The sequence below is a fragment of the Lutra lutra genome, chromosome 9 (assembly GCF_902655055.1).
Source record: "Lutra lutra chromosome 9, mLutLut1.2, whole genome shotgun sequence".
Classification (NCBI taxonomy): Eukaryota; Metazoa; Chordata; class Mammalia; order Carnivora; family Mustelidae; genus Lutra; species Lutra lutra.
In genome coordinates, this window is record NC_062286.1 from 130,383,086 (window position 1) to 130,410,797 (window position 27,712).

Sequence of the window (27,712 nt, forward strand, 5' to 3'; positions counted from 1 at the left end):
GCTTTTTACCAATCCCTGACCAGAAGGATGCCAAGAGGTGCTAAACGCTGCTTCCAGGAAAAAGTAGGACTCGAATCTGGTGGGAACGGGGGTGAGGGGGCTGAGACTTCTTCCAAGGAGCAATCTGCCTGCTTCATTTTTATGTTTTTCTCAGGACGTTTTTCCTGCTCATCCCTCATTGTGGGTAATGACAACGTGGTCCAAATCTGTCCTCCTTCAGGTTTTCATTGGTTTCCTGATGATTATTATTTTGTCATCTGGGGTTGATTTAGGAGTGGTGAAATGTTTGCAGGTTTCATAACGCTTGTCAGCCACTGTTTAGAATGGCAAAGGATTTCTTGTATTGCGCACACTGCAGGGGCGGGGGTGGTAGTTTCCAATGGCTACAGACATGAAAGAGGGAAAGGGGGAGAGCCCTGAAGGAGGGCCACATCAGGGGATTGGAAGTTGAGTCAGTAAGTTGGTGCAGCAGGGGTGCGAGAGGAGAGCTGTCAGTGCTGTAAAGACCTGACGTGCCCACCACTGAATTCATAGTGTCCCTTCTCCACCCCAAAGCTGGAGTTAAGCAAAAATTGGGCTAAGGGGGCCACATGGCTGTTGAGATTGTTCTGGATGGAAATAACAGAAAGTATCCAGGTTAGCTTAGGTAAAAGAAAATTGATTGACTTGGAGAAACGAGAAGTTCTGGGGAGTGCTGGTTTCAGGTATGGCTGGATCAAGAAGTCAAATAGGTGATGTGCCCATCCCTTACTGGATACTTGTGTCTGGGAGGATTCTGTACTCTGCCATGTGTCACCTCTGGATGTAGGGATGGAGTGCAAGAAAGGTAGTCTCCCAAAGTGAAGTCAGCAACATTTGCTGGAAGGGGAAGGTGGACCGGTTCCTTGTGGACCCCACAACTGATTTATAATGCATGTCTACACATGCCCTGTCCACTCCTCGTGGACTACAGCGCCGTTTGTCAAATGTGTCATTTTTCCAGGCATTATGCTGCGTATACCCTTTACGTGTGTCCGCTCCTTTTTTCTTCAAACACCCCTATAAGGTTGGTGCTTTTAAAGACATGCTGCAGTTCTGCCTCCCATATGCTCTTTCCCACAAGCCTAGAGGACTATCTTTTATTTCATGTTCATGGGAGGGTCATCTTTTTTCATAGCGTCTTGTACTAAATTAGCACTCAGTATCCCAACATGGGAGATGGTCTGGACTTGGGAGGAAAAGTTAGAATGGAGTCGGTGTTCCTTGGAGTGGAAGGAGTGATCCTGGCTGTGCTGTGCTTACCTTCTCCGGCCTCTGGCCATCAACCTGTGGTTCCGTTCCTCCTCTGACCTTTGCCCCCCATCAGGGCACCCTCTGGACTTCTTCATGTTCCATCTAGTGGCACCACAGTAAAGTCCAAGGCAGCACAGAGATCGCAAGCCGGCAGCCAAGATGCGTTTTGTTTGGTCTGCAGAATATTTAAAATAGAAAATAGAGCCAACATCTGAAAATCTGGACATTTCACACAAGAAGACAGATTTCTGGCTTCCATTAAAAATTCAGAAGATCTGTTAACGCTCCCATATCCCCACATTACTTCAATGGACTGGAGCTGGGAAACCTCTTTTAGGTGGATGAGTCTTAGCTCACCATGGTCCCCACCCTGCCCTATTATCTCCCCAACACAGCGGCTCAGTGTGAGCTGCCGTCAACCTGACTGTGGGGATGGTGCTGTTAGCTGCCCTACGGTCTATGTAAGAGAGAAAGGAAACCTCTCCCATAGTCAGGTCTCCATCAAAACTCTCAAAATGAAACGTAAACCAGGTGGGTCACTAGTACAAACAAAATGGGAGGAAAGCGTGTGTCTTCAGGTAAGTCAGGGCTCCTCAACCCTGGCACTAGTAACATGTGGGGTTGGACAATTCTTCATGGACGACATCTGTCCTGTGCATCCTGAGGTGGTGTTTCACATGTCCACATAGGGGCCAGTCCCCCTTTCAGGAGTAAATAGTTCCCGGACACCGGGCACCCGTCACTGGTTTGGTGCGAGGCATTACCGTAAGGGAGAAACGCTGTTCTTGCTCTCCATGGTGCCCCAGCAGGCCTGCCTAGGCTTGGCAGTAAAGGTTATGAGTTGGCTGATTTTGGTTTAATCATAGGTAGACTTGCCAACCATTGAGGCCGTTTACGACTGCCTGTCTAAGATGTTAGAGAAGGAATTCAGCATTGGATGAGAGGCCGAACCGTCTTCAAGAGTCTTTGGAGACCCTTTTCGCTGAGAGGGGCCACGGCAGATGCCACTTTCAATATTCTCCCTAACACTAGGGTCTGTTGGGGAGCGTGGGCAGCAATCAAGGCTTGTTGAAGAGTGGGGGATGGGGAAGAAGGACCAGAGGGCCTTGGATTTCTCCTCCAGCTCCGGTTCTGAGCTGCGCTCAGAGAGGGCACTGTGGCAAGGCTGGTCCAGCATGTTGCCCTACCGTAACTTGGTAGCTCCTAGGCGTGGTCTGCGGTGGAAACCCAAGGGGGGCCCTGAATGTCCAGAGGGGGAGATCAGTCCCCTGAGCTGGTGCTGTGTGCAATGTAGTGTTTTCTCCTGGGCCTTTTGCCTGTGCCTCAGATCTTATCAAGGGTCTGAAACACTGTCCCTGCTTAGGTCTTGCATCGTGACAACAGTGCGTTGCAGGCAACCATCCAGCACACTTTTACTGAATGCCCACTGTGAGGCAGTCACTGTTCCAGGCACTTAGCAAGCCACTGAGAGCAAAACCCACCAGGTTCTTGCCCTCGTGGAGCTTCTATTTTTCAGGGATGGCAAAGGACAGTGGACAAGAACACAGCCAAGAACACATATGTTTGTGTGTGTGTGTGTGTGTACACATACATACTGTGTGTGTGTGTGTGTGTGTGTGTGTGTGTACACATACATACTGTGTGTGTGTGTGTGTGTGTGTGTGTGTGTTTTACAGGAAATGCTGAGTGCTATGGAGAAAAACAGAGCAGGGAGGGGAAAAGGGAATGGTGGGGTGCAGCAGGGAAGAATGGTGTTTTTCGTCTAATTTTAATTTAAAATAGAATGGTCACTACAGTGACACGCCAGTCCTCTGGCTCTCTGGAAACAAAAGGCCCTGATTTGTAGCATTTGCCACTTCCCATGGAGTGAAGACTCCCCCTGTGGCCAATTTCGAGCTGGGCTTTCTGCTCCCCCAGTTCCTGCAAATCTAGAGTGGGGAAAGCAGAGCCCTGAGTGGTCCCCGGTGGGGAGCCAGGGAAGCCAGGAAGCCACCGTCCCTGCAGCAGAGGGAGGAGAGGGGGCCAGGAGCCGTGGTTCAGGCCATTTTGGAGATTCAGGGCATTTTAGGCCACCCCTGCCTTTGTGGCCTCCACTCTGAGTGAGGGCGAGGTGGGAGCCCCCCCGAGGGCTCTAAGCAGAGGAGGGACAGAACCTGGCTTAGAGCAGCATCCCTCTGGCTGGTGTGAGAAGAGGCTACGAAGGATTGGGTGGCTGTGGAGGCAAGAGGTTCTGGTGACTTGGTTGGGGGACAGCATCAGGGACAGGGCTGGGGAGGAAAGGGGAGACAGCAGGTGGGTAGCAGGGCTCAGGATGTATTTGGAAGGTAGAGCCAGAATGGATCTGGGTAAGGGACAAGAGTCCAGGATGACTCTGGGGTTTGGGGCCCGAGCATCTGGGAGGATGGAGCTGCTGTTTCTCGGAATGGGGATAGGCAGTTGGGGAAGCAGCTTGGGAAGGAAGGTTGACAGCATCTTCTGTCAACCCGGCCTTGAGCAAGTGCTTAAAGCCACACCGTCCCCTTCCATCCTCAGAAGGGGGTCCTTTTAGTATCCTGCCTTAGAGAAGTTGTGGCAGCCACTCGAGAAGGAATGTGCTCGAAATGACCCTGCTGGAACATGGCCAGGCCAGATGTCCCAGCCCTCCACCGCCCTGGGTCCCACCGTGTTTTCTCGGCTCGCCATGTCTCCTCTTTGTTTTGAGGAAAGGGAGGAGGCAGAGAAACTTTACGTGGGACCCCCTCACCCCACCCCGAGGAGCTGAGTCCCTCTTCCTTGTTTGGAAAGAGCTCTCCAGGGGTTTCTGCAGGCATAATCCTTTGCCAGCCCCTTGCCATGACAAATTCGTTAGAGTCACCCCATGAAGATTAATATTTCATGGCAGAACCCACACTTTTTAAAATATTTTCACTCAATTTATCTAAACTTAAAAACACACAAAAAATATGCATCCCCATGTTTGTTGCAACATGATTTTATAATGGCCAAGATTTAAAGAAACAACGTGTGTCCACTGATAGACGGATGGATAAAGAAATCGTGGTTATAGGTTTACAACCGAACATTATTCAGCCATGAAAAAGAATGAAATCTTGCCATGTGTAACAACATGCGTGGACATCGAGGGCGTTAGGCCAAAGTGAAGTAAGTCAGATAGGGAAAGACTAATACCATATGATCTCTCTTTTCTGTGGGATCTTTAAAAAAAAAAATTCAGTAGTCGGTAGCTTCGAAGGCTTTGGTTTTGTGCAGACATAGGCTTAAATCCAGACTCCAGCACTTAATAGCGTGGCTGCCCGAGCCTCAATTTCTTCATCTGTGGAATGGGTGTGTTGAGAGTTGAGAGTTGCTTGGGATGAAATGATATAATGCATTTAAGGCATTCAGTACCGTGCGTGGCAGAGTTGACACTTACCAACTGGGGGGCACGGATCTCAGGACCATTAGAGAGAGGGAATTAGAAAGTCAGGTTTAATTTTTAGACAAAGGCTGGCTTACCTTGGAACCTGTGGTGGGCACAAGGGGCTGTGAAACGCATGGTGCCTGAGAGCTTTGTGGTTTGGCCTTTTCTTTTCTTATTTGGGCGGAGTAGGTCATGGAGGTAGGAGGCCTCTCTCTTTGCTTCTGCTCTGCTCACCAGGCAGCCCGTCCAGGGACACTTACTTGCTCTCTGGGCTCCCGGAGGAGCCGACCTCAGCCCCAGTCTCCTGCCTTGCGTTGCCATTTGTCGAAAGCAGAACAGCATGTTCTCTCGACAAGCAAATCCCCAGATGTGAGCCCATCCGGGGCTGCCACGTTTTTCCTGATGGAATTCCTGACTTGGTGTGTTGTGTTCTTTTAAAAACACGCCCACTGCCTCCAAAAACCTCAGCCGGGGAAGAGAAACATTTCTCGTTGAATTACTGCTTTTTGAAATGGTGTCAAATTATGCCCCACTTTCATGGTCCAGATACGCCACTCTTTCCACTTACTGCTTTTGCGGAGAAGGCTGCTAGATGGCAGAGCGTGGACAGCGTGTAGGCCAGCCCTGGCATGCTACAGATGGGAAAACCGAGGCTCTGAGAGACCAAGGCAGGGGGTGGCACAGGGCACTAAGTCAGTCTCAGAGCCTTGGCCAGACCCAGATCTCTGGATTCCTAGCCAGTTTTCTTCCTCCTTCATCAGAGGTCACAAACGAGCAGCCTGTGACCACCTCTACCCCCCAGATGTGCTTTCTTTGGCCTAGGACTGTTTTGACTTGAATGAGTTGCCAGCGCTTAAAAATCAGGCGAGTCCGTATAAAAGCCCCGATTTCTGGCTTCTCTTGGACCATGGGGAGATCTGCATTCCTCCGTGGTGACAGTAGAGGATCTCCGTTTGCCACAGGTCCCACCCCTCCCTCTAGCATCCCTGGACACTGGGGCCGAATGTCACTTGCCATCGTGGCGTTTCCATTCCTAGGTCTCTTCTGGTGGAATGAAGAGGAAAACAACATGTCTCTTGAACTTGTGTCTTTATCAGAAACAAAGAACCAAAAGTCAACTGAAGTGGCTATTTGTTTAAAAGCGAACGGTACAGAGCATGACTTACTTATTTTTTTGTGGCAGGGAAGAAAATGTCTATGAATTTAATATGCAAATAATATATCAGTGTCAAAAATCGCCAGCCTCCTCCACTCCCTGACGCCACCTTCCCCTCTCTGCTAGCGTTGCGTTTGTGTCCCTGGTATCCCAGGGCCACAGGTCCCACTTTTTTTTTTCTTAAGGCAGAATTAAACTTCTCTGACCTAAATCTGCCCCACTTCTCTGAAACCTAAAATACCATTAAACCGAGTTCAGAAATTCAAAAAAGTTAAAATCCTTAATTGCTCAAGAAAGGGCATGTGTGAGAGTGTGTACGTGCTCATACATGTGTGTGCGTGCCTGTACATGTGTGTGCGTGCACGGTCACGTATGTGATGTGTTGATTCATGAAGGCGGACGGAGTTGGATGGAAGTGTTTTTTCCCCTGGCTCTGGGACCGGCATTTCTGGACTTCGCTGTAAATTTAAGCTGGGGTGTGAAGCCAACTGGTTTTCACTCTCCTTTAATGGTATATCAGTGAGCAAGGCTAAGGCGGGATTCAGATTGCCTTGCTTTAATCATTAGGGGGCATATTGGGGAGGGTTCATGGAGAGAAGAGTGGGGGATACCAGGTTTTCAAAAGGATCGTCACTTTCTTTCTAGGACGGTTGACCAAGAGAAGAGGGGCTGGCACTTTCGGAATGCCGGCCGTGTGCCAGGCATCCATGCGAAGATTGTCTTTCCGTTTTCCAAAGTGAGCTCTGGAACTTTTTTTTCTTTTTTTTAATATTGATGTGTTAATTTTTGTGTGTGTTAGGACAAAGTATAGAGAGATGACTTAGAAATTACCTGAATGAGCTGTATTTCTTAGAATGAGGTTCAGTTCATCTAAGGGGGGAAAAGAATCCATTTAAAGAAAAATATGTAAATGGTACAGGTGGTTTGTGGGTGTAACAGATCGTGAATGATGTGATGTGATTGTCACAGCACTCGGGAGCCGTCAGGTAGCCAGCCCACCTCTGTGTTTGTAAACCTTCCTAACGCCTTGTACTTAGCACTTAAACTTGTTGGTCCCCGTCCTGGGCACTTGGCTCTGGTTGGCTTCGCTGGGGGACTGTGGCCTTCCTGCTGGGAGGCCCCTGGGATTAAACCCAAGGCACCATCCGGAGGCACACGATTCCCAATGACATCACTAGAGCATCTGGACCCAGCTCTTCCCAAAGCTGGGTTAGAGAATGCCGTCTATATGAGGGGTCATTCGCTTATTTTTCATTTACTCAAAAAAGTTTGAATGGGCCTTTCTTCCCTAGCTGCAGACTAATACAGTTGGCTCCATTTACCCGTTGCCCTGCTTCCTCTAATCATAATAAAACTCCATTTCATTTTTAAAAGCTCTCTTGAAAGCCTTATCATAGCAATTGGACTCATTTCTCCGCAACAGTGCTGGCCTAATTTTGTCGATAAGGGATCTCAGGCACAGAAGGGGAGGGAAGAAACTTAGCTTCCCCTTCCCTCTCTGGGAGGCACCCTTACCGACTTTCAGTTTGGGGAAAAACAGTTTTTGATAACTAGGGCACCTGTACCCCAGGGGAGGGGACAGCAAGGGGATTTGGTGAATAGCCCAAGCCCCCAGCTGCATCATAGAGCTGCAATTTGGGTACTACTAGTAGTAATTTTAGATGCTTAGGGAAGTTCTGGATGGTGGGAGAGGAAAGAGTGAGCTGCTGATACCCACGGGGAGTGGAACGGGGAAGGAGGCCGACTTTTATTTTTCACTTTGTATACTTTGCTGCACATTTGGAAAACTTAGTAGGGACGTGGCTTGTTTTATATTCAGATAAACAGGGAATTTTGCAATGTAACAGTAGCTGGCTTTCATCTGGGAAAATCAGAGCATCAAACAGTGAATTACAAACCAAACATGAGGGGTGCCTGGGGGGGCTCAGTCGGTTGAGCGTTTGCCTTCAGCTCAGGTCATAATCTCAGGGTCCTGGGATTGAGTCCTGCATCGGGGCTCCCTGCTCAGCTGGGGAGTCCGCTTCTCCTGCTCCCTCCGCCCCTCCCGCCTCCCGTGCTGGCTCACTCTCTCTCAAATAAATAAATAAAATCTTTAAAAAAAAAAAAAAGAACATGAAAAAAAACATGAATCCATGAGCGTATACCAGTAACAAACAGATAAGTCAGTAAACAGGGGAGAGGAAGGTTTCCTGTCCACAGTGGAGTGACAAGGGCCAGCTGGAAACGTGGCAGAGCGCCAGTTTAGACATACATCAGGGTCCAGTGTTTCTGGTAAAGACGGATTCAGTCGGGAATCATCTGTGGGCACTCAGTCTGGGGTGAGGGTTGTTGACAAGGGGTAGGATATCTGCATGCTCGTGAAAGCTCTCCCAACAGATGGCTTATTGATTTCAAGGAGGAGGATCGTTCACTGTGTCGTGGAGAAATCAGCCCATTGACTGGGTGTTCAGCGTCAACGTGATCAGTGAGGGAAGGCTGGATGTAATGCCGTGACAGGCACACACCATCCCTCCATAACGTTCTGGCCAAGAACGCATAACCAGAACCTAATCATAAGGAAGCAACAGAAGAGCCCAGAATGCAGAACACTCTGGTTCCAAAAAGGCACCTGATTCTTCAAAATGCCAATGTCATAAACAGGCAGAGGCAGGCTGAGGAAGGATTCTAGATTAAAGGTGCCTAAAGAGACAGGACCACTGACTACAGTGCTTAATTCTAAACTGCTCCTGAATGGGAGGGAAAAGCGCTATAAGGGACATCAGTAGTCTAGGGACAGATTCTAATACTGAGAGAGCATCGGCATGGATTCCATATCCGTGTTGAATTTGCTGATGTTGACGATGGTCTTGTGATTCCATAAGAGAATGTCCTTTCTTAGGGTTTAGACCCTGAAGTATTTAGGAGTAAAGGGCATGACGTATATAACTTACTCTGAAATGGTTCAGAAAAAAAATAGATGGGTGCGTGTGTGTGTGTGTGTGTGTGTGTGTGTGTGTCAGAGAGAGAAAGAGAAATTGCAGTTGGCAAATCACATGAGATGTGATGCTAACAGCAGGTGCATCTGGGTAAAAGACACACACCTGTTCTTTTTACGAGTAAGTTTGAAATTGTTTCCAAATGAAAAATTTTTAAATTGCTACCAACAAAAGCAATCTATATCTGCCTGTGTGTCTGTCTATATGTCTATCCCTTTATCTATCTCATAATAAGGGTGGTACCTGGCCTTTACGGAACAGGGAGACAAAGGCGCGTTTTTATGTCATTTACTCCTCAGAGATCCCCAACATCTGGCATCTGAGTTAACAGGCTCCTCTTCACAGAAGATGAAGCAGAAGCTCAGGGAGGTAAAACTGCCCCCCCCAAACCCATATCACATCTGTAGCGAAAGCTGTGTTCTCACAGAAGCCTGTCTCTTATCCAGAACCCACACTCTTACCTACTAAACTGGTCTGTTTCCAAAGCCTGGGACACCTTCCATGTGAGGGTGTTTAAATGTTATGCCAATAGAGCATTGGATAACGTGAAATAACGTGTGATTTTTTAAAAAATATTTGATTTATTTATTTGACATACAGAGATCACAAGTATGCAGAGAGGCAGGCAGAGAGAGAGAGAGAGGAGGGAGCAGGCTCCCTGCCGAGCAGAGAGCCCGATGCGGGACTCGATTCCAGGACCCTGAGATCATGACCTGAGCCGAAGGCAGAGGCTTAACCCACTGAGCCACCCAGGCGCCCCTCACACGGTGATTTTTTTAAAAAAATCTCCTTTGCATTCCCTTTCAATTCTTTTAAATCCACGAGAAAGTCTCAGATTGGTGCTTGGTGGTTATGAACACCGAACACTTGCTGATTCTCACTGAAAAGACAAGACAGTCACTGGACAGGCAGTAGGCTCTGGAGGGGCCGAAAATCTTGCTTGTGGGTTCACTTCAAACTAGCAGGTTCTAATTACCTGCTAGTTTGGGGTAACGTTTTAGATTTGCAATTTCAAAAATTTCCTTTTTATGGAAATTGATTTAAGTTTAAGTTTTAAAAACTGAGTCCATTCAAAGAAAATATTAAGGAAGTGACAGTGATACCATGTCAGGGACATGAATATGACCAGAGTTTGGGAAAGACAAAGGTTTGAGCAGCTGCAGATGGAAACCTCTCTCAAGGTTATGATGTTTTTAGATCAAGGTGACACTTTCCCATTGGTGGTCCCCACTTTCTTTTTCTTCTTCTTCTTTTTTTTTTTAAGATTTTATTTATTTATTTGACAGATCACAAGCAGGCAGAGAGGCAGGCAGAGAGAGAGGGGGGAAGCAGACTCCCCGCTGAGCAGAGAGCCCTATTCGGGGCTCGTTCCCAGGACCCTGAGATCATGACCTGAGCTGAAGGCAGAGGCTTAACCCACTGAGCCACCCAGGTACCCCAGTGGTCCTCACTTTCTTAACATGATCATTTAAGAAGGACCTCATTTGGGTCATTTTCACCGTTCCCTTGTCCTTTCCTTCAAGGTTGTCCTGGGAATAACTGAGCCTTCTCTCTCACCAATATATGACATTTCCATAATGTGTCCTGTCCCGAGTTTCCAGAACCTTGGAGGAATGAAGCTTAGGAGTACTAGGCTAGAAATTCAGTGGTAAGTGGTATTAGCTCTACACCAAAGTATCATCACCCTAGTGGATTAAACAACAGAAACTTGTTCTCTCTGGAGGTGAGAAGCCGAAAAGCAAGGTATCAGCAAGGCCATGCTCTCCCTAAGGTCTTATCTCCTCTCGGCTTCTAGTGGTGGTCGCCAGTCCTTGGCATTCCTTGGCTTGTAGCTGCAAACCTCCCATGTCTGCCTCTGTCATCACACGACCTTCTCCCTGCGTGTCTTCACATGCCTGTCTTCTTAGGACACCAGTCATACTGAATGCAGGGCCCCCTCCTCCACTATGACCTCCTCCTAACTGATTACATGTGCAAAAGACTCTATTTCCAAATAAGGTCACATTCTGAGGTGCTGGGGGTTAGGACTTCAACAGATCTTTTTGAGGGACATAATTCAATCCATAACAGAGGCTTATTCAAAAAAACTTGAGGAGTGGGAAAGAAAGAGCAGTGGCGGCCCCACAAAAGCACATCCGCATGACAGAAACACCATCTGTGAAATCGAAAGGTAAATGACAAGCTAGGGAGCATACTTGCGGTGCCTACCACAGAAGAGAGGCTGGTTTTCTCTAACATATAAAACAGAGTTCCTAGAAGTTGATCAGAAGACAATAACAATAATTTCATAGACAAACAGATAAAAGATAGGAACAGGCAGTCCACAGAATAAGAAAGTGGAAAGATATTCTGTCTCACTTAAAATGAGAGATATGCAATTAAAACCACACCCAGAGAATTGGCAATGGTTCCAGGTTTGCTAATGTACTCTGCTGGCGAGACTGTGGAGAAGCAAGTGTTCCTGCTGGTCAGAGTGTGTGTCTGAATGGTTCTGCACCCACCCTTTGATTTAGTGATCCCACTTTCAGGAATCCATCTCAATTGTCCTTGTGCAAAGTAACGTGTGCAAGTCTTTAGTGTGGTGTTATTTGTAACAGTGGAACTTTGGGAACACACCAGATGCTCAGATAGAGAACTGGCTCCATACGGTATGGTTTATTTGTGCAGTGGACTACCGTGCACTGTCAAGCAGGATGCATATACTCTCTAGACACTAATTTGGTTAAAACCTCCAGAAAAATATGACAAAAGGAAGTTGTAGTGTATGTTACTTTTTGTTGAAAAAAAAAGTAGGAGTGGAGGAATAAGAGTATACATGTATATTTGTTTCTATTTACATAAAAAAACTCGGAAAGGAGGGGCGCCTGGGTGGCTCAATCAGTTAAGCATCTGCCTTTGGCTAGGGTCATGATCCCAGGGTCATGGGATCAAGCCCCTTGTTGCGTTCTCTGCTCACTGGGGAGTCTGCTTCTCCCACTCTCTGCTCGCTTTCTCTCTCTCTCACTCTTGCTCTCACTCTCCCTTGGAAAGGAAGTTAATGAAAGTGTCTGAGGAGGGAGAGTGGACTGGCAAAGAGACTTTTACTACATTCCTTTATAATTTTCATTTTTGGATCACATGGATGTAGAACCTGGTTTTTTTTTAAGATTTTATTTATTTATTTGACAGAGAGAGAGATCATAAGTAGGCAGAGAGGCAGGCAGAGAGAGGGGGAGAAGTAGGCTCCCTGCTGAGCAGAGAGCCCGATGTGGGGCTCGATCCCAGGACCCTGAGATCATGACCTGAGCTGAAGGCAGAGGCTTAACCCACTGAGCTACCCAGGCACCTCTGTAGAACCTGTTTCAAAAAGTAATCCAAAATAAATGCAAGACCTTGGTAGGGGAAAGCTTACCATGTTTTGCTGCACATAATTGCTTTGCACATCCTGAAGTCTCTACTTTTACTCTGGGAGAGAGCATGCGCCACGGGATAGCTGAGACAAGTAGATCAGTGCAGGTCATCTTGTGGCCCATAGTGGACAGATTAGCAGACATGGGAGCCCTGTGTCTTGGGCAAGGAAACGGCCCACCTTTACTTCAGTCATTTGCCTTTATGGTAGCTAAGAAGTGCCTCGGAGAGGTAGACTCTTGCTCAGCGTGGCTGTCCTAAGTTGAGTTTGCCAACACCTAAGATGGTCTGAAATTCAGCAAAGTGTGGGAGCAGAGCTGGCGCTATGCACTTGGGCTGGAAGCCACCAGAGCCTCTTGGCTCAGGCAGGAAGAAGTTACCCCAATGCTGGTGTGCAGGAGGTTTTGTGGAAGAACAGGAGCTCAGCAAATAGGGTGACATACGAGCCCCCACACCCTGCGATTTCCCACCATGGCGTGGACAGTGGCTGAGTGCCGTGGCTTCAGAGCTGAATTCCCGGCACACTCAGCCTCTCACTGATCACGTGACCTCAGGCAAGTCACTTAACTCCTTAAATCCTAGGCTTTATCATCTGTGATATATGTTGATAGTCCCTCTCTCCTAGGGTTTGTGAAGATCAAATGAGGTAATGCAGTGATGTGCACGCAGTAGGATTTCAAGCAAGAGAACACATACAATTACTACAAATAATATTACTACAAATAATATTAACAGATAATACTCATGTCATGCTTGCTGTGCTGTGGGGACACTGTTCTGGGCCCTCCACATATATTTACTCCCTCCTACGACTCTGAAGTAGATATTTTCATCATCCTCACTTTACAGATGAGTAAACTGAGGTATAGAGATTATACAGCTCTGTAGTGGAGACAGTGGGACTGGCACTTAGGCGGTCTAGCTCAGAGATCACTCTTTTTGGCTTCATCGTTCTGTCGCGTGAGTTCAGGGACAGGAGTTTGAATGGACGGGAGAATGGGAACCCAAAATTGTCAGCAGAAGTCTGGTGGGGCATAAGGCTCTGATCTTCCCAGTACTGCTTTGACCACTCTGTTTTTGTCAAACAAAAATGACGATGACGACAGTAGTAACATCTACCATTTATTGAGCACCTGCTAGGTGCCAAATACCATGAAGGGTGTCTTACACATCTCATTTTATCCTCAGCTGAGCCCTTTGTGGTAGGTGCTGTTGTCCCCATTTTGTAGATGAGAAGACTGAGGTTCAGAGAGGTTCAGAGTCTTAGGCTGCCAATAAGGGGCAGAGATAGAATTGGAAGCCAAGTCTCGTTGATTCCAGAGTCTGGATCGGTCACCACCCCCTAGTCCGTACCCTTGGGAAGCTCTCTCCGGGTTGAGAGCTTTTCTTTGGGTGGCATCTGCCACATCGCTGGGCACATAGAATCACTAGTGCTTGGGGTGGTGATATTACTTCTGCTCTTGGAAAATTGACCTCGGTCATGCTGGGGTCTCCCTTCCCTCCTCTGCCAGGTCAGGAGGCGGAGGGGAAGGGGGTCTTCCAGGCACTGCTTTGTGGAAGGGGTTCCAGAAGGTTGTGTGGCCCGGAAGTGGCTCCACGCTGATGTCAGGGGCCTCTACCTCCAAACTACAAGGAAATTCTTCCCTCCAACAAGAGCACATTGTGTTCTGGCCCTGCTCTCCCACCCGGGCTCTACTTAAAATGCAGATCCTGCTGCCAACAGCTACTTTTAGCAAGGGCAGACTATCATAAGGAGAGAAACATATGAGAAAATAGCAAAATGGAGGCATTGTTCCTGAGGGTTTGGAACAGGCTCAGGGAACTGTGGGGTAGGAGAGGCCTGGAGACGTCCTCTGCCATCACAAGTAAGTCGTACAAAAATAATAATAATAATAATAATAAAGTCACTTAAAGTGTTTCCTTAAAGCTGGCCGGAAGGGAGGGCTGGCAGAGCTCACTCTCCAAGGGTCAGGAACCCATAGTCCCGGGGACCCTTATCTGAAGGAGCAGGGAGATGTTTGGAGAAGAGAATCACATGTGGAGGCTGGAAGGAGGACGGTGAGATTGGTGGAGTGATCGTTAGGAAAGGAGGGCAGAATAAGTGTGTGGCTTGAGAGAAGAGGCCCTTTTTTGAGGAAATCAGAGTTCTCAGGAATGAGCTAGGACCATATGAGTAAAGGACGCAAGGATGGTTGCATCTAGTCAGAGCTTCTCATGCTGCAAGGAGATTGCTTCATACAGTAGTGAGTGGGCCGTCCCTAGAAGCATTCAAGCAGACCCAGGGTGATGTTCCAGGGATGGCAGCATTAGGCTAGGATGCAGAACTTGAGCAGAGAAAAACACTGGTTCATGTGCCAGGCCAAAGAGGCTTGAGTGGTGAGGTTTTAATCCAGAAAGTGAAATTGATGTTTATTTAAAGGACTGTCCTTTGAGACTGTGCCCTTCCTATATTTGGGTGTTCCAATGTCCATTATAAAATTACCAGTCTGTGAAGTATAAAAGTCTGCAAATTTCAGGATTAGGCAAAATTCAAGTCTTTCCCACTGCTAAGATTCTGTAATTCTAGGAAATATGCTTCTGATTTGAGTGAAACAGGATAGGGCAACGAGTGTAAAATCAAGCCTAAAACTGATACGTCGAGAAATGGCCATGTCAGCATATTATTGAGAGATGTGGAGCTCATTACCAGGAAGAACAGCTGAAAAAGTTGACAGCGGCTGGCCCCGGAGTCTGAGGCTGGAGGTGAGATTTCTCTTAAGTATCAATCTTGTACTGTGATGTGAATTTCAGAGTGACATGCGTGTATTATATGATCTTAAATCAAAATAATACACCTTAGAAATAAAAGACAAATGATAACAACTGCCGTTGGATTTTGTGCTAAGAGCTTGTTTGCTATTTTTGTACTTAGTCCCGTCTTAGAGATGAGGAGACAGGCTCAGAGAGGGGAAGTGACTCGTTTTGCTCTACAGCGAGGGGGCCTGTCCTGTGTTTTGACTTGAGAACCCAAGTCAGACTCATATACACAGTGCTTCTCAGTGTGGCCTTGATGGGGGAAAGGCAGAGTGAGAGACAGCGGACTGTCTTGAAGAGTCTGTCCCACGCCAGGCCCCATGCGAGGAGCCTTACCTAAATATCACACCATCTCGTCCTCTCCGTGACCCTGAGAAATAATAGTGTTCACTGCGGGGTTTCTCAGCCTCGCACTGCTGATGTCGGGGGTCAGATAATTCCCTGTCGTGGAGGGCTGAGCCCTGTAGGTTGTTCAACAGCACCCCTGGCCTCTGCCTGCTAGGTGCCAAAAGCATCCCCCACTCTCCCCAAGCTGTGACAGCCAAAGATGTTTCCAGACATTGTTAGATGTCCCCAGAGAGGCAAGACCACCTCCAACTGAGTACAACTGGCTTTCTATGACCAGGTATGTCCTATATATTGTCTTTTCTTTTTTTTAAGATTTTATTTATTTATTTGAGAGAGAGAGAGAGAGAGAGGGCACCGAGGTAGAAGGAGAAGCAGGCTCCCCAATGAGCAGAGAGCCAGACACAGGGCTTGATCCCAGGACTCTGAGATCATGACCTGACCAAAGGCAGATGCTTAACCAACGAAGCCATCCAAGCACCCCTTATTTATTGTTCTTAATCACCTTGCCATCATGACATCCATTTTATAGACAAGAGTGCTGAGGCCGGCAGGAGTGGAGAGATGCACCTGGGGTCACACAGTTGTCAGTAGCAGAGCTGAGCGTCCAGCCAAGTCTTTTCAACACTGAACCTACAAAACCAGCTGATGAAAATCTGGACCCAGACTCAACCCTTGGTAGACCGCCAGGCTGGCACTAAAATGCAGATTGAATCTTTTCTTTTTTTAACAGCTGTGTCTTAGAGCAGGTGCTGGTATTTCATTAAGTTATTTATTTATTTATTTATTTATTTATTTAGTGGACATTTTATTTATTTTATTTTTATTATTATTTTTATAGTTTTTTAAAAGTCGGCTGAACAGCACCCCATGCAGACGAGGGTGTGGAGCAACAGGAACTTTCGTTCATTGCCGGCAAGAAGGCTAAACGGTCCAGGCGCTCGGCAGACCGCTCGGTGGTTTCTGTAAAACATCCTCTTACCAGACAATGCAGCACGTGTGCTCCTTGGTGTTTACCCACAGGAGTTACAAACACGTCAGTACAAAACCTGTACACGGACGTTTATAGCAGCTTTATTCATAATTGCCGAAGCTTCAGGCAACCAACATGTCCTTGGCTGGGTGAGTGGGTAAGCAGACTGTGGAGTATTACTTAGCACTAAAAAGAGAAGCGCTCTCGAGCCACGCAAAGACATGGAGGAACCTTAAATTCATATTCTTAAGTGAAAGAAGCCGATCGTATATTGCGTCATTCCAACTGCGTGACGTTGCGTAAAAGGCGGAAGTGTGGAGCGGACGCCTGGGTGGCTCAGTCGGTTAAGCGTCTGCCTTCGGCTCAGGTCATGATCTCAGGGTCCTGGAACGGAGCCCCGCGTTGGGGGGGCTCCTTGCTCGGCGAGGAGTCTCCTTCTCCCTCTTTCTCTGCCCCTCTACCTGCTGGTGTGCGCGTTCACTTGCTCTCTCAAATAAATAAAATATTTTAAAAAGAAAAGACGGAAATGTGGAGACGGTAAGAGGAGCTCTGGTTTCCCGGGTTCGGGGAAGAGGGAGGGATGAGTAGTCAGAATGCAGGCGATGTTCAGGGCAATGAAACTTCTCCGTGCGATACTGTCATGGGGGGTGTCTGTCCTTATAGTATCCATTTGTCCAAACCCGTGGAACGTACACCACCAAGACTGAGCCCTGATGTAAACTATAGACGGGGTGATTTTCATGTGTCCGTTTCGGCTCATTAATTGTAAAAGATGCGCCACTGTGGAGGGGGGTATGGATGGAGGAAGAGGCTATGCATGGGTCGGGGTGGGGATATATGGGGAATCTCTGTACCTTCCTGTCAATTTTGCTGTGAACTTGAACCCATGCTGAAAACCTTCAGTAGGCTGGAAGAGTAGTGGCTGAAAGCCTGGCCTCAGAGCTGAATGCCTTTATTCCGTCCGCTCACCAGCTCGGGAACCCCGGCATGCTACACTTAATGTCTTCGGGCCTCAGTTTTCTCTGTGAAACGGGGCTCGTGGTCCTAACTCAGGGTTGTTGTAAGGACAGAGATAATCAGAGCAAAACGACCCCTGGCAGGTAGGGGTCGGCATCAGTATGGAGGAGCTGTTGTTTGCCAGCTTCTAAATCTGTTTCACACTGTCAGATCTGGAACTCGGACCCCAGTGACGTGTTTCAGAGCATCGTTTCTGAAGTGGCTGACTCTGCTCCTTTGCCGTTGGGCCCTGGGGTTGCAATTTGGGTCAATTTTCCGCTGACCACCGAGCAATCATCTCCGGGCTACAGGAGTAGCCAGATTTGGCTGGAGCGTCCCGAGGAGAAGCCATCCAAGCTGATCGAGCATTTGCCTTCCCCACCAATAGGCGTCTCAGGAGAATTATGGAAATATCTTTGCACATGGAAGAGATTAATTCGTGTGGCCACAAATAGCTCGAACACTGTGTCCTCAGCGCCGTGATCTCCTATCCCCTGAAATTGACTCAGGGTGCCTGCTCGGCAGCCAGAAAAGCCACAGGGCTGCCTTAACTGCCCAGCACACTTAGCTGGGGGACCTCTCCGGAATTGTGGGGGGTGGGATGAGATTAAGTGGTTTGATTGTTTTGAATTTCAGCCCTCCGCACACACCATAGCCTACTTCTGCCCTCCCACGCGTCAGCCAAATGGAACTGCCACATGGCTCCCTGAGTTCCCACCTCCAGCCCTTGTCTGCCTAGTTCCTAGACTCAGTATACCCTCTTCTTATCCCCATGACCACTTAGCAGACTTCACATTGGCGAAATACCATTTTTCAAGCCTGGTGCCATCACCTCTGGTTCCCACTAACGGATCCTAGATGGCTTTCAAGGGTGTAGAATCTGGAGTGGGGTTAAAGCCCCGGCTCTGTTAAGGATAGGCAAGGGGCTTACTCTCTGTGACCTCAGTTTGTGCCCTGGTGGGCTGATTGGTACCTTCACCATAGGATGGTTTGGATGAGGGAAGGTATGGTGAGGGCTTGGCACTGTGCCGGTAAGCATGTGGTAAGGACCCTACAGGTGAGCTCAGGGCAGGTGCAGAAAGAGATGACTTTAGATGGCTGGGGGCCATACCTCCAGGAATTTGGCCAGTAAGGAGACAACGTGCCCACGTGGATTTAGGCAGCAACATAGGCAAGATCAGCTTAGTGTCGGCTCCCGCATCCCTAGTCCCGTGGGGCTCTTCCTTCCGAAAGATTCCTTTAAAGTCGCAAGATTGACTCTCTTTGGTCAGTCACCAGTGCTGGAACCAAGCACTATAGCCAGGGATGGGATGAGGCTCCTATTAGACAGGTTTGGGCCACCTGCCCGTCCCTTTGTAAATGACACAATGGGACCTGGGAGTGGTCTGCTCCATCCATGATGTGGACAGAGGGAGAAGTAGGAGGGATTCTCCAAGGGAAAGTCAGGATGCTGTTAGAGGAGACAAGATGGATGCTGGGCAGGTAGAGATGACAGGTGTCCACCAGACCCTTGAAGAAGATGGCCCATTGGGAGCCTGATTGTGCGGACTGAATAAGAGTTTCTCAGCTAGGATGGAGGAACTGGAGCGAGGGAAAGGGAATTTCGGGCAGGGGAACAGCAGGAGCAAAGGCCCAGAGGCACGAGACAACATGTTTAGGAAACTTAAGGGAGCTCCCATGAGTGGGGCACAGGGAATGGGACTGGGAAGTGGGTAGGTGGACCAAGGTGGAGGATTGAGTTAGGGTCCTTAGATGTGAAATGATTCAAAGAGGAAAGAGCTATGGTTCAGTTTGTGTTTAAAATTCATTCATTCATCTAATACCTGTTTACTGAGCACCTATTATGTGAATAAACAAAGTCCCTGGTTATATTCTAAAGATACCTAAGGGCAATGACAGGAGACCAGACCAGAGATGCTGAATCTGAGGGCAGGGAGTCCAGTGGGGAGACTGGTGTCCCAGTCCAGGCAGAAGAGAAGACTTAGCTGGGGGCTGGAGCACATTTCCCCCATCACGACTCTGCTCAAATCCAAATCTGTACTACGTAGAGTGAGTGCACGAGGCAGGATTTTTAGGCTCCTGTTTGATGTGCCTTCGGGGCAGCCTGCAGGGAACTATTTTGCACCATCTGTTTGCATAAGCTGCCACCCCCAGAATGAGCCTAGATTTGAACCCTTGTTGCTCTAGGTACTCCTGCCTGTGTGATGTGTATACCTCCCTGGGCCTCAGCCTCCTCCATTAAATGACTCAGTATGGCACCTACCTGGGGGGACCTTGCTAGCATGAGGCATAGGAAATGCTCAATAAATGGTATTAAATACTATTATTACCACGACTCTCTTCAAGGCAGATCACCTCCTAATAATCATCGTGGAAAATGGGGACCATGACATCACATATCTTAGAGGAGAGGTAAACCACTTAGCGTGTGACCTTGGGCAAATGACATCACTTCTTTGTGCCTCAGGTTCCTCATCTGAAATAGGGCTAATATTAGTATCTGCTTGTAGGGCTGCTATATGAATTAAATAAATTATGTTTGTTGCTTAAAAGAGTTCCTGGCACATGGTACCGTCTCGATATATGTCAGAGAAGTAAGGAACAGTAGTAGTGGTATATTCTTACTGAGTAGGAGGGGAAGTGATATTTAAGTGAGGCTATGACATAATAAATTATTAAGTGATCAGTATCATCATTTTCCCATCAGATACTTTGAGGGGAAATGACAGCATTTAGTTTGGGGGACAAACAGGACACCATTTCCTCCCACAAAGGCGGATGCTTTTCTCCCAGAACACATGGATATTAAGTATTGCTCCTTGGGTGGGGTGGAAAGACATGAATTGGGGAAAACGGCTCCAAAGCCTGTACAGACATGACGGGAGAACAAGGCTGGTCCCCTCCCACTGACCCACTTCTCCCAGGATAACCACAGGGGCGTCCCCCAGCCCTGGACAGTTGCTTTCTGAAGGCAGCTCGAGCTGCGTTTCAGTTTCCTAACAGGGATTTCTTTGCTCCCTCGTGCCTGGAATAATTTGTGGCTCCACTTACAAGAGTAAAGCTCTTGCGATCAGCCCCAGTCGGGTCCCGGAAGCAGCGATGCCTGGGAAGCAGTTTGAAAAGGTCAGCTCAGGGTAAAGTCCACAGTGATTTTAAGTGGCCCAGCTGAGTGCCAGGCTGAATGGGGAGCCCTTTTAATTTATGACAGTCTTATCCTGTGAAGAAAAAGATAACCCAGCTTTGGAGCTGTTTGATCGCCAAGTAATAAATCTCTTTGTGTTTATAAACAGTACAGATATATCTAGCTCACGTTTCCAAAGGAAAAAAAAATCTCTGGTGGCTGGGGTATGGGGGTGAACTCATGTACGTGAACCTGTAGGAAGAACTTCATGGAGAATAAGGATTTTATAACTGTTACACCTTTTTAATTTCCAAGGATTTGATCAATAGACTGCCTGACATCCCGACTTCCAAGGCTGTGTGACCTTGAACCTTCCAAGGCTGCGTGACCTTGAACGAGTTATTTCATCTCTGTGTGCCTCCGCTCTAGAAGAGAAGGAATAATACTACTAGCTTCTAGGATTGTTTTAAGAATTAAGTGGATTGCTACACGTCAGGTAGTTAGAACAGTGCCTGGAACAGTAGACTCACTTAGTTACTTTTACCTTATACACACTTTGGTTTGGGGTTAGTGGCAATTTTCTGTCTGGCCCACAGAAAAGCCAGTGAAGAGAGTGGCCTTGTGGTTTGCAACAGAAACCTATAATCGTCTCTTTCTCCTTGGTGTTTTAGCCCAGTAGTCCAGTGAAGCGCGCACTTCATCATGACTTGATTTTTTTTTTTCTTTTTTAATCCAACCTTTTAGGACATGCTTCCAGTGAGGCATTCTGGAATTCTTGAATTCCAGAGATTTTTTTTCTGGCCACACCAACTAACAGAGGAACTCTTCAAACCCAAGAGAAGCCTGCAAACCACTGGTTAGAAAATCGACTTATTTCATTCATTCATTCTGCAAATATGTCTTGTGGGCTTACTATTTGCCAGGTCCCTGTGCCAGGCTTGGGGTACAAAGTAAGCAGAATGTAGTAAAGCTAGCTTTAGGGAGCCAGGCCCTGATTTAGGAGCTCTACATACCTCCATCCATTTCATCAGCAACATCACAGTCCTGGGAGATAGACTCCCATTTGACAGATGAGGAGACTGAGGCACAGAGGGTTTAAGGCAACCCCACAGACACACAGCTGGTAAACAGAGTCCAGATTCAAACCCAGGCAGCCTGGTTGCAGTGCCTGCACTCCTCTTTTTTTCCCTCCAGCTTTTTAATTTGGAAAATGTCACACCTCCAGTAAGTTTACTGGCATGGAACCATGAACATTACGTACCTGTCACATAGATTCTCCACCTATTAAGTTTGCCATCTTTGCTTTAGCTCCCTTCCTCTATACATTTGTGTCGAGTTCTTGCAGATCTCCAGATTCTTTACCCCTAAATATTTCTGCATAGATAGTAATTATCTATTGCTGTACAACGAATTTCCCCCAAACGAAACGGCTTAAATAAACAGATATTTTTTTCTATCACAGTGCCGTGGGTCAGAATCTAGCTTAGCTGGGTCCTCCGCTTCAGAGTCCGTTGCTAGGCTGGAATCTAGCATCAGCTGGGGCTGCTTTCCGGTTAGGCATCATTACACTCACTCGTGTGCCTGTTGGTGGGAGACCCCAGCTCCTTCCCCGTGGGCTGCTTCATAGGGCTGCTCGTAATCCCCTGGTTGGCTTCCCCAAAAGCCACGGATGAGAGAGAGAGGGAGACAAAAATAAAAGGCAGGGGGACAAGGTGCCAAAAAGGCAAAACCGAAGCCACAGTCTTTTGTAAACTAAACTCGGAAGTAATAAATCACTTATGCCAGATATTCCTGGTCACACCAATCAAACTTGTACTGTGTGAGAGGAGCCCTCCCAGGGGTGTGAAGGCCAGGAAGCAGAGACCAGCAGGGCCTCTCAGATGCTGGTTAGCACGGGGTGTCTCGCTACACAATCCCAATACTCTGATCACACTCAGGGCATTTGCTCCTAACACTGTACAACGGTCTCATTTACTCCACATCCATGGCTTTCCTGTTGCTCCGTGGTGTCCTTTCGATGAGATCTTTTATCCAGTCTAGGGCCATGCTCTGCACTTACTAGTCCTGCCCCTTTCCTTTTATTTGGGGGCAGTTCCTCAGTTGTTTGTTTGTTTGTATTTTTCCTTTGTCTTGCAAACCACTGACTTTTTTTTTTTTTTTTTAAACAATCCAGGCCAGTTATTTTGCACAATGTTTTCAATTTGGACGTATTTGATGTTCCTGGTGATTGCTTGGGTTAAACATTTTTGTCAGGAATATTGGCATCAGTGACATTGTAGATTCTCCCCTTATAATCCCTGACTTGGGTCACCCAATAGGGAAGACAGTCCTAGAAGGAGTAAATTCCGTGTGATAAGCGATGCTAATAACTAGGGGGGATACCTAGTTATGATACCACCAAGGGCTCATAGGACATCTGGCCATATAGACTACAGGGCATCTGACCAAGTTTGCTTGGGGGCAGGGCTTGGGAAGCCTTCCAAGGGCAGGTAACAGCACCAGTGAGTGGATGAGTGGCTGTGACCCAGAAAAAGAGGGGGAGATATTCTCAGGAGCAGGAACAGCACATGTGACAGCCTAGAGATGAAGCCCCACCAACTGGCAGAAATGAAGGAAGTTCTGAGAGGACAAGGGACAGAGACACAGGAATGCCATTGGGTAGAGTGGGAAGGGACAGTAGCCAGTTCGGGTAGGGCCTGGTAAATCATGTGGATCAGTCACAATCTTAGTTGCAAATAATAGAACCCAATTCAGCTACTTTAAACAGAAGTGGAGAAAGGGCCAAGGGAAAGGCATTGTGGCCACATAACTCCTGGGCCACACATGGGGGCTGCTCCAGGGGATAGTGACCCTGCATGTCCCTTAGCTGTTAGCATCACTGATCACACAACAGGTCCCGGACTCTAGAGACCCTTCCTTGACCCAGGCAAGGATGTGGCTGCTGGAACATCTACCCTTGCTGCTTCTGGAAGCCATCGGCCTTTGCCACCACGAGAATGGATTCTGCGGGCCCATCACCTCCTCTGAGTCATCGACTTTTAATCTAAGATCCAGGAGGATGAATCTGAGTGGTGGGTGCCAGGTCCCATGTCTGCATCCTTATTCAAGGGAGGCTGAGAAAGCAGATTTCTCGCATATATAAAGTCGGAATTCCCCCAGATGGGAGGAGTGTTCAAAGGTAGTGCCAGCCAACAAGAGAGATGGTTGTCCATGTCATATAGTGAAGAGTTTGAACGTCATTTGTGAGTCCCAGGACACCTCTGAATGATTCAAAGCAGAAAGTGCAGTGCCCAGACTTTTGGAGGGAACAGAAGAGGGACAAAGGGACAGCTGGAGGCTGTCGATCTTGCCAGCAATACGTGAGAGTGTGTCCTAAACTTGGTATTGGCCTTGGGATGGAGAGGAGGGATGGATGGAAGAAAAATATCGAAGATGGAGTCTCCTTCTGATTGCAGAAGTGAGAGGGAGGGAAAGGCAAATGATCAGATTTAGGAACAAAAGAGAGGTCAGAGGTCAGTATCTTTCAGAAGTGGGGTTATGGCAGTGGGGGCTGTGGTCTGGGATTCCACACAACGGCGTGCGGTGCTTCCAGCAGCGTGAGGATGGGAACTGCTCCTTCACAGGCAAGTTGAATCACATGGCTCAGATTCTGTGTCTCTTAGGAGGGGTTAGTGCTTGGGTTTAAGTTCCAATGCTACTCAGCTGGGCAAGTTGTTTGGACCCTCTATTTCCCCAGTTGCAAAGAGAAACCGGCTAATTGGGCTCTTCCAGACCAACCATTTCAGGTCAGGACCAGAGAGAGCTGAGGTTTGGGGTTAGCTGACATTTTCTTCTTCCTCCTTTGGTAACTTGCCTTGATTGCCCTTTGAGGAGCCCCTCACCCGCTGTGAGGCAGCATGCTTTTGCCTCTGTTCTAATTCGGTGTTGTGCTCTTTCATTATTTCAAAATACCAAATAATGTGGTTTTTGCACAATGGTATAGCATCGTCCTATTTTGTTATTTTATCTGTTACCCTATAGTTTCCTGACGAGCTTCCACAGCTTTCTCCGCTCCTGGGCTGTGAGTTGCCGGTCCGGATCCAAACATTCCTCCCCCATTCCGGGTCCACCTGGTTCCAGCGGGGCTGACTCCCATCTGCGCACCCAGGGGCCGACAGGTGACTCCGATCTGGCCAAGGAGCGCTCACCATCAAGCTGGTGATGGTGATTGGTCCGGGGATGCCACGTGACCTGGGCTGGGCCAATCAGAATAATTCCCGGATTGTAGCTGGTACTATTGGGGGGAAAACTAGGGTAGTCCCCCCGCGCCGGCTCGTCCAGCCCCAGGCTCTTCATCCTCAGTCCGAGTTTCCTGGATTTCAGGTACCTGCCATCACCCAGTGGGAAAGCAGATGATTCTGCTTCTGATTAGTGGCAGAAGGTCAATAGTAGGCTAAGGTTATGTCACAACAATTAATGGCAGTCACGTCACTTCATCTCATCAGGTGGGCATTTTGTCATCTCACATCGTCCCAAGAAGAAGGGTGAGTACAGGACAGTAAGATATTTAAAGAGACCACATTCACGTAGCTTTTGTTACGGTATACTGTTATAGTTCTATTTTATTGTTAGTTAATCTCCTACTGTGTCTAATTTATAACTTAAGCTTTATCATAAGTGCGTGTGTTTAGGGAAAAAACATGGTATATACAGGGGTCAGTATATCTGTGGTTTCAGGCATCCATTGAGGGTCTTGGAACAGATTCCCCCGTGGATAAGGGGGGGACCGTTGGACTGTCTTACCACTGGGGGTGAGAAGCTGGCAGAGCATCAGGCTGAATGCACCAAGGATTATCTTTGCCAGCAGCTTGGGGCAGAGAATGCTTAAGAATGAAGCCAACAGGGGCACCTGGGTGGCTCAGTGGGTTAAGCCTCTGCTTTCGGCTCAGGTCACAATCTCAGGGTCCTGGGATCGAGCCCCTCATTGGGCTCTCTGCTCAGCAGGGAGCCTGCTTCCCCCTTTCTCTCTGCTTGCCTCTCTGCCTACTAGTGATCTCTCTCTCTCTCTCTTTCTGTCAAATAAATAAAATTTTAAAAATCTTAAAAAAAAAAAAAAAAGAATGAAGCCAACATGGAAGAAAACAAAAATGAGGGCAGGGTGGGGGGTGGTGGTGGTGAGTAATGACTTTATTACTTTTAAATCCCTTGATCAAGCTGTGTCTGAAGCTAGCTACTCCTAAGGTCCAGTTATGTGAGTCAATAAGTTTCCCTTTTTACTTAAACCAATTTGAGCTAAATTTCCTGTCATTTGCAACGGAAAGTGTTCTGACTAATACATGAATCTTCCAGAGAAAGAGAATGATTTACTGTAAAGCTTTACCACAGAAACTAATTTGTTCACAGCAGAAGTTTGCTATGAGAAAGCAGGGCTGATATTCTTAGAAATCAGAGTGCTTTGCTTTTTGCCCTCTATTTGTAAGGGCTGGAGCAGTGAAAATTCTAGCTTTTCTACCTTCCATAATGACTATCCCAAAGAAGCTCAAGTCCCAGGTCCAATTATTATTGCTGGGAGAGGGGAGAGTAAAACAAAATAATGTATGTTAAGCATAGGAACAGTATTTTGTATATACTAAATGTTCAGTAAAACTTAGCCATTCATAATTATTATTAGATGAAAAATGTTTGTGCCCAATGTTGTGCCATGTTGTGGGGGAAGACACACAAGAAAAATGATAGCCGCCCCCCCCACACTATCTCAGAAATCTTCATAGAGGAGAAAAGACTTGCTCTGGCCTTTCAAGGATTCACCCAAATTTAAAAACATAAACAGGTAGAGGACTTTCTAAACAGAATGAGCAGAAACACACATCAATACTAGTAATAGGTTAACATTTATTGACCACCAACTGTGTACCAGGAGTGGTTCTAAGTGCTTTCTTCACATCAACTTGTGTGAGATGCCTGATGGCCCTTGCAGTGGCCACTATGATGAACTGTTTTACAGAAGAGAACACAGAAACACAGAGAGGTGAAATCATCCCCCCCTCACTCCCCCCCCACTATGCTTACAATCATTTGGGTCCTAAATGGTGACCCAGGACTGAATCCCCGCTGGGGTATCAGGATCCAGAACCCACACTCTTAACCATTCTGCTGTTACTACTATTACTAATAAAATAAAATAACAGAGAACATTAGTTATTGAGGTCACACAGCTTAAGGCCCAGGGACAAAAGTCAAAAGGTGGTAAGGGTATGAAAGAAAAGGCACAAAGATCTAGCCCTCAAGGGGTTAAACACTTTGCTCTGTGATCTGTGATCATGGCAAGGGCCAAGCAAAGGACTCTGGGAGGGGAAGGCGACAGACAGCTGGTGGCATGGGCGGCGGTGGCCAGCTGTCTCTCACTGACCAGGCCTCTCCCGGGTGAGGCCTCGACAGCTGTGGGAGGGGAATGGCGCCTGGCGGCTCCAGCGGCCTGCAGAGCGAGCCGGTGACCCCGAGGTGAAGGATGTGCCTCATGGTCCCTCAGCCTCCTGACTCGCCATCTGTCTCACCACCTGGAAGTGCCACTTCTGGGTAAATGGGGGAGCAGCCTCAGAATAAACAAGAGGAGTTGTGCAAGGTGCCCCCATCTTTCAAAAGCCTGGCGCCTGCTGGCCGCCAAGGTGTATTTGGTGGAGCAGGTCGGTCGGGGCACCAGCAGGGAGAGCAGCGTGCCAGATGGTGTGGTGGGACGAGCTGAGCCTTGCAGTCCCACGGGCCCAGGTTCACATCTGGGCTCTATCCCCCACCCCAACACACACACACCTCCCACCCCCTTCTTAGCTGTGTGGCCTGGGCAGGCTCTTTCATCTTTCTGGAGCTCAGTTTCTAAATCCCTAAAATAGGGTGATGATATCTATGTCCCAGGACTGTGGTGAGATAGTAAACGCATTACAGTGCATAAAGCCTCTAGAACACTTCAGTAAGCCCTGTTGAGAGAGGTGGTTTAGCTTGGTGGTTAAGAGAACAGATTCTGCCACCTACTAGCTGTGTGACTTGGAACAGGTTACTTCCCCTCTCTGTGCCTCAGTTTCCTCATTTGTAACATGGGGATGCTCATAGCCCCTGCCTCAAGAATATGCCGTAAGGATTAGATGAAATAATTTAAAAGTCTTTGGGGCTTAGTGGTTGAATACACGGTAGACATTGCCTTTTAATGTTATGAAAGTGTTTGTCAATCTTAAAGTGATTGTCACTAGAGTTTTTTTTTTTAAGATTTTATTTATTTGTTTATTTATTTGTCAGAGAGAGAGAGAGCATAAGCAGGCAGAGT

General features: G+C 47.6%; 1 protein-coding gene across 2 annotated transcripts in view; it reads left to right on the plus strand.

Moving 5' to 3' along the window:
• EYA2 (EYA transcriptional coactivator and phosphatase 2) overlaps positions 1–27,712 on the plus strand; it is a 270,028-nt gene that overhangs the window by 15,126 nt on the left and 227,190 nt on the right. The window contains exon 1 of one of the 2 annotated variants that reach the window (XM_047746703.1): positions 24,760–24,941. The exons of the other annotated variant lie outside the window; for it this stretch is intronic. Coding sequence (XP_047602659.1) covers positions 24,859–24,941 — 83 coding nt within the window. The 5' untranslated portion in view covers positions 24,760–24,858. Of the gene's footprint in view, positions 1–24,759; positions 24,942–27,712 lie in introns of those variants that run through there. 2 annotated transcript variants of the gene reach the window in all.